We start from the raw sequence: 12,410 nt of genomic DNA on the forward strand, positions 1-12,410 counted from the left end.
TTATGAAATGATCACCTCCTGGTTACTGGACAATGAGCTCTACCAAATGTGCCACCGAGCAGTATCAGACACCTGGTCATGATGATAAGTTATATGTATGGAAGTGGGTGTGGAAAGTGATACTTAGAAAAAGTTCAATGTCTGTCCCATTGAAAATGAATGGGGAAAAGTTTATATTAAATGCTAAATTGTGCAAATACTGTTAAGTAATGTGGAATCAGACAATATATATATACCCCAGGAGGCGTTAATTTTTGAAGCTAGTTGAAATTTGAACAATGTAAATTGGAAGTATTATGTGGGAGTTGTTAGGCGGCAAAAAAAGTGTGGAAAATAAAAATCACAATTACATATGTGGGAATGCTTCAGCATTCCCACAACAAGTTTGGGGGTTTTGAATTTATTCATTTATTTTTGTTGGGTGGAGGAAAATCCCTGTCTGGAGCCGACACTCACAGGCCACTTGATTAGGAACACCGGGTCAATCCAATCTCATTTGATCAAGAAGCGGTTTCCGCACAATTTGGATGTTTGTCATCAGCATGGCGAACTCCGCGTTCAACAATCGTGCGACTGCAAACTGTTTATATGGCCTCTCTGAATTTATTTTCCATTTGTCGCTCTCGTTTACGTTGCAGGTCGATCCCGGCCAGGATGCGCGAAGGACCACTGTGCAGTCGAACCTTTACGCTCATGCTGTCATCCTGGACCACTACATCGCAAGCGACTGAAATACGCACATGCACGCACACACATACTCTCTCTCTAATTTGATGGGGGGGGGGGGGGCAACAAAGGAAAAGGTCCAACGTATCACGTCTGCCATCTGGGCGGAGGCACATCAACATTCCCTTTTTAACCCGCTTATCAGCGTAATCATCAACAGTGTTACTTCCACAATGTCAGAAGTTATAATCGGCCTTCGCCGGCCTTTCATCTTTTCACCCTTTTTAGCTCAATTTATCTATTTTAGTCACAATCTGACCCTGTGGAGTTGGCTTGTGTGTTTTATAGAAAGTCATCAAAGCTCCCCCGCGACGCTCCACTCACACGCAATGAAGATTCATCTCAATTGTCTATTAAACGTGGTTTAAATTTAGTAGCAATCTTTATAGGACATTTGTCCTTGCAGGACCCCTGGAATGGCTACTTCAAACAAAAAAGACAAAGAAAACAGACTTTGTGTCTTTTCAGGCATGCTAAATAAAGATAGTCAAGTTGACCACAAAATGGCCACTTGAAAGGCAAATGGAGGACGTCTTTTCAGGCATGGCTTTTGGAGACTTAATCGTGGCTCTGCTCATGATAAATATGTCTACCAAAATTCATGTTACTAAGATCAAATGGCTTTGAAAATGCTCAAATTGACCCCAAAATGGCTTTTCAAACCAAAATGGCTGACTTCCTATGCCTTTTTTTGGCCATGCTTCTTGAGACTTTTTTTTTTTTTGTGGGTCTACTCACGATAGACTTGCCTAGCGAATGTCCTTTTCTAACGAGAAACAGGTTTCGGGGGGCTGGATTTCTTTCTTTTTTTTTTTTTTTTAAATGTTAACTTATTAGCGTTTAAAGTCAATAGATTTTGCCACCGTGCTCTGAGCTTATGCAATGACAAAAATGAACAATCTTGGCAATCTTGCATTGTGAATCTGTCTTGTGTATGCAGTTCTAATTTGGTAGCAAAGTATCTAAATGTAGGCCATTTTTGAAGGATCACTGGAAAAGACATCATTAGCACTGTAAAATTGTTACTGGTATATTGAAAGATTTTTTGGTAATGCCTTAATTTATAATTTTTGTTTCTATTTCTTATTATACAACTCTTTTTACAAAACAAGGGGACATTCAACTTTTTCATTCAAATGTAATTGTTTAATTTAACACTATGCAATGCAATTAAAATGAGTGTAATCATTAAATTTTGAATAATTTCTTAATACCAATCATTAAAATGGATAACACCTTGTGTATGTGATTTGCAAGTCTCCTCCGTCCTGTCCGTCTCGTTTATCCGTCCTCACGTGTTCCGCTAAATTGTCTAAACAAATTAAAGACGTTTGTGAGATTGGCTGAATGGGCAAGCTGGGGTCCCCATACTTTTCACTCCTATCGCCCCTGGCTGCCTTTGGCCTGATAGAAGAAGAATGTTGAAGCATTCCGCATGTTCTAAGGATGCACTGCGGGGCACATAGCATTTACATGCTTTAAGTTTGAAATGAAAGTTTATAAATATTACACTTTGTTTTGTTAGGGGGCGTTCCCGAGTGTGGGTCTGTTTAGCTTCTGTTTTCTGCCGTATGTTGCGTCAGAATAGCAACGTTTGATTGACTGGCGGATACATTTTTCAATAATGTGTTTGTTCATCAGATGATTTGTTTGTTCTTTAGTCAGTCAGCTATTCAGCTCGTTCGTCGGTTTGGTTTTGAGTCAGTTGAGTGTTAGATAATTAGCTGCTACATTAATTTATCAGTCAGCCGAGCGGCAGAGTTAGCAGAGCCGCATAGTTAGCATCTCTTGCTGAAACCAATTATTTCACTTTGGCTAATTAGCCGAATTTTAGTACATCACAAATGTTTGGTCATTTGTTAGCTACTGGTTAGTTCGCCGTTTAGCTAGCTACTTTGCCAGTTAGTTCATGAACTGTTTCATCATTTTATTAATCAACTACTTGATTATTTCAGTTAGTTATCTATCTAGTTTGTCAGTCAGCTAGTTTGTTGTTAGCTAGTTTGTCAGTTCATTAGGTAGACACCAGTTAGCTAGTTTGTCAGGTCGGTCGTTCAGGCTAGCTGGCAAGTTTGTCTGCTACATTTTGAGGGTTATTTTTTCAGATGCATTTACATCATTTTGCTTCAGCTATCTCGTTGAAATTTGACTAAACTATCCAAACATTAGTGGCTGTGTGACATAATTTTTCTAGTCGTTTTCTCCTCTGTCCTTTGTGGTTTTAAATGTCTTAATGCATTCAACGCTGTCTTTGCATTCATCCTTATCTCGGTGAACAACGCGACAAACAAGACTCGTCCGTGCTCGCATTTCCTCGTTGGACGTTTGTAAATCCCGCGCCGGTCTGGCTATCAAGCGTCAGTAGGTCGTTAGCGTTGTGGAGTTATTTTAGAGTATCTCATAAAGACTGTGTCTCACGTGTATGCAAGTAGTCATGATTGGACAATAAAGTCATTGACATGTTTTGCTTTTATTGCCCTTTTTTTTGTCGTACCGCTTTGACTGAATGATGCTAATGACAAGATGACAGATGCAGTACGCATACTTTTGAGCTTCCATCAAGACAAGCTCACTTGATTCAATTTAACTTCATCTGTTTTTATGTTTCATTGTAGTTATTTTGTTTGCTTGTTTGTCACTTTCGTTATTAGTTTCTGAGGTACCCAACTGGCTACAAAGCTAGATTTTCCAGTTACTTAACCAGTAGTGCGTTTACGAGTTCATCATGAGTTGCTTGGTCTTTAGTCTGTTGTTTTTTCCTGACAATTTATGACTTCATTTCTTCATCAGTTAGTCATTTCTTTCTTTAATAAGTCGGTTCATTAATTAGCTAGTTTGTCATTTTCTTTTGTTAGCTAGTGTGTTAGTTGTTCATCATTTTTTGGTTTACTAGCTTTATTTAATTAATTATTTTAGCTAGTTAGGTCAACAGTCAGTTCATTAGTTTGCCAGCTAGTTAGTTCAAAAGTTTATTGGTTGTTTAGTTGGCTAGTCTTCTAATTTATTTGTTCATCACTTTGTCAGTAATCTACTTAGTCAGTTTACCATTTAGTTTGAAACCCAAGTCAGCCTTGTCTCATCTTTGCAATTAAGAATGAAGAACAAAAACTGGCAAAATGCAGAGTCGATCGTTGAAGTGAACTCGAGCCTTCGTGGTGACATCATGTATACTTTATTGTGACATTTTCAGGCATATTTTCCACAAGCTGAGTGGCTTTCCACTGTTGTACAACATTGACGGATGTTCTTGAGTTGCTCCAGCTGGACCCCCTCCCAAACACCCCCCCCCCCCCATACAAGGGTCCTAAACGCGTTCAGTGTGTGGACGACGCCGCATGTTCAAATTATTGCAATCAGATGTCGGAGGCGGAGAAATGGCCTCAATCATTTCCTCCCCAGCGCCCCTGAAAGAGAACGCCAGTCGTGGGGGGTGGGGGGAGGCTTGTAGGGGGGTGGGGGGTGTACGCAGCATCCGGACGGGAGCGTGATGCTACAGGATGTGTGTGCTTAACGCCATTGAGGTGCTTTAAATGGGAAGTCGAGCCTTTAATGCGGATAATAAGCTACTGCTTTCACACGCGTCAGGAGTGGGCGGGAGGGGGGGTGGGGGGGTCTGTCTGTAGGCCCATACTCTTAACGTTGGACTCATCCATGGCGGTGAGGGGGAGCCATAATAAGAGATTTAAAAAGTATTGTCAGTCTGGTGCAACTTTTGTTACGTTTATGTCATGATTTCTGCTTATAAAGATCCTTGTTTTGAACTTTTGTTGATTTTGAGGGGATGTTGCAGGAAAGAGCGGTGCACCAACTGTATTTGGATGTTGAAGAGGGTGCACGGCTTCAAAAATTGTTGTATGGAGGGTGCGCAGTGTGAATGAGGATATGCCAACTCTGTCAGGATGTTCCACGGAGTTTGGGGGGGGCAAACTACAAAATTTTTTGAGGGTGTGTGCGGGCGGGGGGGGGGCAAATGCTTGCAAAGATGGACAAGGGGGTTCGCCAACCCTCAAGGTGGATTAAAGGGAATTCAGAAAATACTGCACTAAACATTTTAAAGCAGTGGTGCCCAAGTGCAGTCATCGAGCGCCGCTATCCAGCCTGTTTTCCATGTTTCTCTCCACCCACACACCTGATTCAAGATCAGGATCGTTATCATAGCTTGCTGATGAGCTGATCATCGGATTCAGCTGCGTTGGAGGAGGGAGACATGGAAAACATGGATAGAGGCTTTCCGGGACCGGGCTTGGGCACCTCTGCTTTCAAGGGTCTGTGTAGATGAGAGATGGCGCGCCATATGTTGGTGATATGTTTGTGAGGATGTGCAGGGGGGCAGGTAGGGGTGCGTCAACTCTGTAAGTAGTTGAACAGGTTTTATAGAAGACTGAGAAGTTGGGCGCCAAATGCTTGCAAGGGGTGCAAATCACCTTTTTTTGCATGACAAAGTGTGGGGAGAGATATAGGAAAGGAGGTGCGCCAACTTTTTCAGCATGTGGAAATGGGTGCGCTTGTTGGAAAGAGTGACGTATGGAATGTCACTGAATTCAACTTAAAGGAATCAGCTGCATTCATTTTTTTTCCCATGGTTTGGACGTGCTTGTGCGTAAAACTCTCCTGAGCAGGAAACTCGCGTTCTTTCAGTGCGCGTGAGTGTGCGTTGTGCGCGCGCATGTGTATGTGTGTGTGTGCGAGCGAGAGAGGGAGAGCCAGCTGGTTCCAGCAGCCTTATAATAGCGAGGTCAACATCCTGCAGTTTCAATGAAAGCTGAGCCTCGGACCGGTTGACTGCCTCGCCGCTCCTCACAAATCAGAGCTGCTGCAACCGCCTGCGAATTCACAGCCGAACCTCGCGCCTCATTTTCGGCCACCTGCACTGGACGTTCCCGTGCCTTTCCCTGGTTTGTGATGCTTCCCCCACTCGGGTGATGCCCAGTCTTGCCGGAGATAGGAAGCGCTTGCGGGAACTTGCGTGAAGATTCCAGAAAGTCGTCCAGGATGTCTTTTTCGGTTCTGCTCGTGCTGTCCGCGTGGAGCTGCTGCGCGCGTTTCGGATTTTGCGCCCTGCTGCGAGCCGAGGGGGATTCGACGCACCAGCGGTTGTCCCAGGACACGGTGACGGAGCACATGCACATGCTGTACGACAAGTACAACAAGGCGGGATTCGCTTTCAAGGACGGGAACACGGTGCGCAGCTTCAAGGCGCACTGGGGTACGTATAGCACAAGCTTCGTTTTGACGCGCACAAATGCGCCATGAAATTGCATTACGGTCAACAGGTGCACAAATGCTCAAAAAGTGGACTTTCCCAGAAACGTGCATGATGTAAGAAATACACGTTCATCCACCTGTTGCACCTTGTTGCCTTCAGCACAACTGTCGAGCCAGTAAACCTTTAATGGTTTTCTCCTATAATCATCAAAGACTTTCTTGTTAATTCCCCTGTAAAACATTTTAAGGTAATTTTTCTACTTAATTGACTTCAATTGTATTTAATTTGTTTTATATTTTGTTACGATATAATGTTGCGTTTTATTGAAGTCAGTCGGTCGCGAAAGCTCATTTTGCTTTTGTTTGCGTTTGCTGCCCCCTGTTGAGCGTTAGGAGCCACGCACCCGCAGGCCACTTCATTAGGGACACCTGCTTCTCTCACATGCAATTATGGAGGGTGGGAAAGGTGTCCTCTTAAAAGTAATAGCGTGAGTTTGTCTTGTAAACCGACAATTAAGCTACCGATTTCCAACCCCTTAATAACACAAAGTCATTCTTATGGATTGGTCATTGTTAGTATTGTCATAATCTTGTCATCTTGATTTTGTAATGTTATATTTTTTTTAATTGGTGTTGGAAAATGGAAGATGGGTAGAAATGTAGGTAGTAATGTGGTCAATAAGTGGGTTACTAATGGGTGTGAGGTAGGTAGGTTGGTGGTTGGTCCTAAAATTGGTTGCCAGATAGGAAGGTAGTTATAGTTGGCCAGTACTCAGTGTACAGGTAGTAGGTAGGTCATCACCCAGGGGCACAACATTTTTGACCGGTTACCGAAAGGAACTGTAACCCAAAAAGTTGAACTAGCTTGTGCGTCTGTCTGGATGTCGTCTCTTATCAACTGGTTTGTACTTCCAGGCGTGATCAACAAGAAGCAGCTTCAGATCTTCAACCTGACGTCACTCACCAAGTCCGAGGACGTCGTCTCTGCCACGCTGCACTACTACATCGGGGACCTTCACAACGCCAGCAGGTCCTGCTCCGGACCCCAAGGCTGCGGCCCGCGCAGGCACAGCCACATCCACGCCGTCATCTGGAGCTTCGCCCCCGAGGTGGACCGGATGAGGACTCTGGGCCAGTTCCGCATCAACGTGTCCACGCACTACCGGGACTTTATCTCTTGGCAGTGGAAGGACATCACCCGGGTGGTCAACCAGGCCAAGGCGCACCACCAGCTCCTTATCGGCATCGAGGTGGCCTCGCGGGGACCCCAGCCCTGGAAGGAGCTCCTGGCCGACCGCTCCCCTTACATCCTGGTGTACGCCAACGACTCGGCCATTTCTGAGCCCGAGAGCGTGGTGGCCACCCTCAGGCGGAACCCCTCAACGGGGGACCCGAAGGTGGGGCAACGTGGGCAGAACGCGACAGAACAGCCGAGGAGCTCCTCGAGGCCCAAGCGCTCTGTCAATGTCCTGCTTCCGCTTCAGAACAACGAGCTCCCCGGACCCGAGTATCCCTACGAGACCGCCGCTTGGGACGAGTCCAGTCCCTACGAGCCCTTCCAAAGCAAGCAAGCCCGCCGGCCGCCGCGGAAAAAGATCCGCAAGAACCCGAGGCACAAGATGCCTCTGCTGCAGTTTGATGAGCACACCATCAAGAAGGCTCGGAAGAAGCAGTGGAACGAACCCCGTAATTGCGCACGGCGCTACCTCAAAGTGGACTTCGCTGACATCGGCTGGAGCGAGTGGATTATTTCTCCAAAGTCTTTTGATGCTTACTACTGTGCCGGTTCCTGCCAGTTCCCCATGCCCAAGGTGTGCCTTTTCTGCTAGTTCCCTTCTTCGGGATCTTTCTTGAACTACTTTTCTTTCTAGTGCCTCGAGCTGTTATTATTATCCCTAAAATGCGAGCAGACTACTGCACATGATACAGAAACATTTGTAAACTTCTTGGATGACAGTAGCTAGGTAGGTCCATCGGTCAGTAGGTGTCTAGAGAGGTTCAAAAGGCGTGATAGTGGACTAGGTCGATTCGATAAAATGCTCTAACCCTTGGTTGGTTGGTTGGTTGGTTGGTTGGTAGCTTAGTCGGTAATTAGGTACTACTACTAGTGATGCTGTTGATCCTGCTAGTTCATCATGCCCCTGCTGGTACACCTTGTTGGGACCAGTCTGCCTGCCTGTCTGATGTAGTGTCTAGATTGGATTTACATGACAGACTTACTTGACGATATCTGATCTTAAGAGCTGCCACGCCGAGCGATGTGGCTGAACTAGACGGAACTGGACTATTGCAAACAAATTACCGACGTGCGCCTACCAACTTTCTGCAACGGAAAAGCTGCAAGTCCTGTTGTTCTTATCGAGAAGCAACGCTCGGTGTGTGGCGGGTGTAACGGATTTTACAAAGGGAAACAACTACATGATGTATCTACAAAAACATGTGACAATAATAAGATGGACGTAAACGTTAGCGTTGTTCCAAGTAGGTCGATTGTTTTTTGTTTGGGTCGGTAGGTGGTTAGTAGGTGCGTAGGTTAGTCTAAAGGTTGTACCAACTGTTGTTAAATGAAAGGATCCTTATCTTACGTATTATTAGCATTGCTGATGTCACATGATGGTGAGTGGCTAGCTTGCTAGGTTGTTTAGTAGGTAGGCACTTTGATCAGTCAGACAGCACAGTAGGTATGGAGTTATGTGGGTAGGTTGCTAGGTCGGTAAAAGTTGCGCCAACTAACCTTCAAGACACTTTATGTCACGATGCTAGGTAGCTACATAATAGCTTTATGAATGTCGCACATTTGATCAGAAATGTTCAAAAACAAAACATTTATGCTGCCATATTGGATCATTTTTACCCGGTGTTGTGCAGTAGCGCACAAGAAAATCTGATCTCAGATCAACATGAGTTGATGCTTCCGCTGATCCATTAGCACGTAGCATCATGCTAACAGTAACAGCCACATTTCTTCCTATAGCCAATGTGTCTTAAATTATGCAAACAGCAAAGATGCTATCAACGTAGTCGAAAGCTCCTTGAAGGCATCATGTCATGTTTCCATTTAAGATACGTCAAAAAAACACAAACTTGCTTCCGATCTGATAAGATGGCAAACATTCGAAACATGGCCGGAATGTGCACCACTTAATTCACTCCCTCTTGGCGTTCCCGGCCTTTGTTGTGCGCACTAATTATTCCCAGGAGTGGCCTGAGGCGTCGCACTCCTCCTAACCTGCAGGGGTTGCTGTTTCAAAGAGTGGACACACCCCCTTGAAAGTGCGGGAAAAGTCGCAGAGATCCACTTTCAGCATTCCGCAATGTTGATCGGAATAGTGGCGATGCTGACAGGCAAAAACACGTCCGAGAAATGCTAAATGTTTGAATGGTGTGTAATAACGGCGCCATTTTTCAGCAGATTACAACGCAGTCAAGAACAAACTGCGCAACACGGGCAGGAGAAGTTTGCTATTGCTTGTCTCAGTCCTAGCACCCCCACTGACACCCACGCACACCCTAAAAAATAAAGTAGTTCACTCTTTCCGAAACTATGCAGGCCCTTCAATAGGTAGCAGAGTTTGCACACCCGTGTTCCCTAAACACACCCTTAAAAAAAAGTTTAGATGCCATCTCAAACTTTTGAGCCCCCTGCAACATCCCAATAGAGTTTGTGCGCCTCTTCTTCCTTCCATCTTTAAACAAGACTTTTGACTTTTTAATCTGCTCCAAATTTAACATCTCAACAGATTTGGCGTACCCGTTCTTGACCACACAAAACTCACAAAAAAAAAAACAAAAAAAAAAAAAAGTTTAATTCCGAAGTCTGAACCAAACCTTTGAAGCTGCGCACCCCCTCTAATGTCCGGACAAAAAATGCCGCACCCCTTCTCCCTGGCACACAAAAAGTCAGTTTAAAGGTGTTATGTTTAAAGATGCCACTGATCAAGTGACGTTAACGTGTTTCTTATATCAAGGACATTTATAAATACATCCCCAGAGGTGCGCACAACATTTTGAGTACCATTTACTGTAGTTCCAAATTAATAATTTAAGTTAAAAGTTAAGCTAATCGTACCGTTGGATTTTTAACATGAACCACACCACCATTACACTTTTAATCTCACGCACCCCCATGAAGGGCATTCGCACCACCACAACACAGGAGTCCCTGCTTTCGAGGCTGTATTTTCAATCTTTTCAGAAAAGTCTTATAGTGAAAACAATGCCTTTTACACAAAATGTGTGAAGTGTCTTGTCACTAAAGTTGTTCTTGGGGGGGGGTGCGTATTGCTTTCAGGCACTGAAGCCTTCCAACCACGCCACCATCCAGAGCATCGTGCGGGCGGTGGGCGTGGTGCCCGGCATCCCGGAGCCGTGCTGCGTCCCGGAGAAGATGTCCTCCCTCAGCATCCTCTTCTTTGACGAGGACAAAAACGTGGTGCTCAAGGTCTACCCCAACATGACGGTGGATTCGTGCGCATGCCGATAGTTCCCTTGGCGCACCCCCTTTTTTGCCCCGTCGCCAAGGAAGCAAATCCAGAAAAGATGCTTTCCTCTTCTGTTTTTTGAAATCGCTCACGTCGACACAGGGACCCGAAAGACTGGGCACTGGAAGAGGGTGCGCAATGTGATTATAGGTTACGACGGCAAGGAAGGTGGTCACATGAAGGAGGAACACTGAAGGATAATTCCTTTTGACGGGCCGCACCTCTTCTCATCAGCCATGACAGCTTTTACCCAAACCTGTGAAGATAAGCACCTCCTTCCATCCTCAACTTTAAAAGCCATGCACCCTTTTCTATTCCTAAACTTTTTCACCACAATGGACAGAGTTGGCGCACCACCTTAAAAGACACCTGGTCTGCCGTGCATCCCTTCCTAAAAGACAAACTCAAAGCAAAGCTGTTTCAAAGACATCATGATTAATCGTGCAAACATGTTCAAGGAATTAAAATGACAACGTTTCCCTATGCACCTCCGGGAGTGCACATACCACATTTAATCCTGTGTTGCTGTGTATTTCCCACAACATACCTTCATTGTATAACTTTATTGGTTCCAAAAACTGATATTTCTAAGGGGGTGTGCCTCACCATATCAGCTGTCAGTATTTCCCCAAAGTCACAAATCCATTTCCATCCCGAAGCTTTTGAAACAAAACACCCCTTTCAGCCACAGAGTTGGCACACCCCCTTAAAAAATGTTTTAAGTTATCAGGTTTAATTGTGCAAACATGATCAAGAGGAAATACAATTTTTCCATGATTGTAAACTTCTAAAGCCACCCCCGCCCCGCCCCCCCCCCTTTCATCGACAGGTGCACCTCCCGCACCCCCTTCAAAAAAGTTCAATTTCAAGGCATCACTGCTTAAATATGCAAACATGATCTAATGGAATTAAAAGGGCGATTATAAATGTGCACACCTCAGTTTTCCTCATTTCCTCATGGTTAATTGTTATATAACTTAATTGTGCAGCGTCATCCAGGTGTGTGGTTCTGAGGTGTTTTGTGTTGTTTGTTTTTTTAAATCAAAACAAGACAACCTCAGGTTGTATTTGAAAGATGAAGAACCAAAACAACTATTTATGCAAACCAAACCTTTCCCATCTTGTACATTTTGGTGTATATACTGCAGCTGATGACTGTTTGTTGACAAGTGCCTTTTGTTTCCAAATCTTTGGAAACTTTGTAATAAAAGATACTATTGTGGAATTTATTCTTAAAAAGTATAGAAATATATTTCAAATAATTTTGATATTTCAGAGACATTTATTTTGTGTCAATAGATGTTTATTTGGGGGGGCACTAACATTTGATACATTTTGTACTTTTTGTTAGCGATGCATGCGGGCGTTTTGTTTTCTTTTGTGTAAATGTTAGGAAAGGCTTGTACAATAAGCTTGCTTGAAAGTATATTTGTATATGGAAATGTCTTCAAACTATTTATTTTGGTCTATCTGGTGGAAGGAGGGAGGCGGGGTCTTCACGTGCCACGGACATTTGACCTTTGACCTCTCGACACCTGGGCAAAGCCGCCAACTCACAACGGAATTAAAGGATGCACAAAGGCCACACTTTCAAATTCTTGTGTGTGTGTGTGTGTGCGTGAGGAAAAATTAACTTTTGTTTGTTTTTTTTAATCAAAAATGTATTTTGTTAAAAATGTACTATTAGTCGTATTGCTCAAAAATCAGAGGAAAAAGTTGTATTTATTGTGGGAAAAAGTGATTTATCTGCAAAAACAAAAATAAAATCTTTTTTTTCTTTAGTTAAATATTTTCTTTTAAAAATATATTTCTGAATATTTAATTGTATTTTTTAATCTAGTTTTATACCACAAATTCATCCATGAAGTGATGTTTCTGAGGGAAACAATTACATTTGGGAGACATTTTTTTTTTTTCAGGAATCTTTCTGAAAAAAAAAGAAAAAAAAAAGTCTTCATTTTGGAGTCTGTTTTTTTTGTTTTGTTTTTTAACAATGTA

The 12,410-nt window shown here is 43.7% G+C and overlaps 2 protein-coding genes across 2 annotated transcripts in view; both read left to right on the plus strand.

Annotated features, from left to right (window-relative positions):
• cfap299 (cilia and flagella associated protein 299) overlaps window positions 1-1,975 on the plus strand; it is a 69,364-nt gene extending 67,389 nt beyond the window's left edge. Inside the window, exon 6 of the mRNA XM_077522619.1 lies at window positions 639-1,975. Within this exon, the coding sequence (XP_077378745.1) occupies window positions 639-731 (93 nt within the window). The 3' untranslated portion in view covers window positions 732-1,975. The remainder of the gene's footprint in view (window positions 1-638) is intronic.
• Window positions 1,976-5,319: 3,344 nt separating this feature from the next.
• On the plus strand, window positions 5,320-12,149 carry bmp3 (bone morphogenetic protein 3). The gene is made up of 3 exons (XM_077522618.1): window positions 5,320-5,932; window positions 6,847-7,742; window positions 10,223-12,149. The coding sequence occupies exons 1-3, from the start codon at window positions 5,719-5,721 to the stop codon at window positions 10,412-10,414; spliced, it is 1,302 nt and encodes a 433-aa protein (XP_077378744.1). The 5' UTR covers window positions 5,320-5,718; the 3' UTR covers window positions 10,415-12,149.
• The last annotated feature ends 261 nt before the right edge of the window (window positions 12,150-12,410 follow it).

The sequence above is a fragment of the Festucalex cinctus genome, chromosome 5, assembly GCF_051991245.1.
Source record: "Festucalex cinctus isolate MCC-2025b chromosome 5, RoL_Fcin_1.0, whole genome shotgun sequence".
Taxonomy (NCBI): Eukaryota; Metazoa; Chordata; class Actinopteri; order Syngnathiformes; family Syngnathidae; genus Festucalex; species Festucalex cinctus.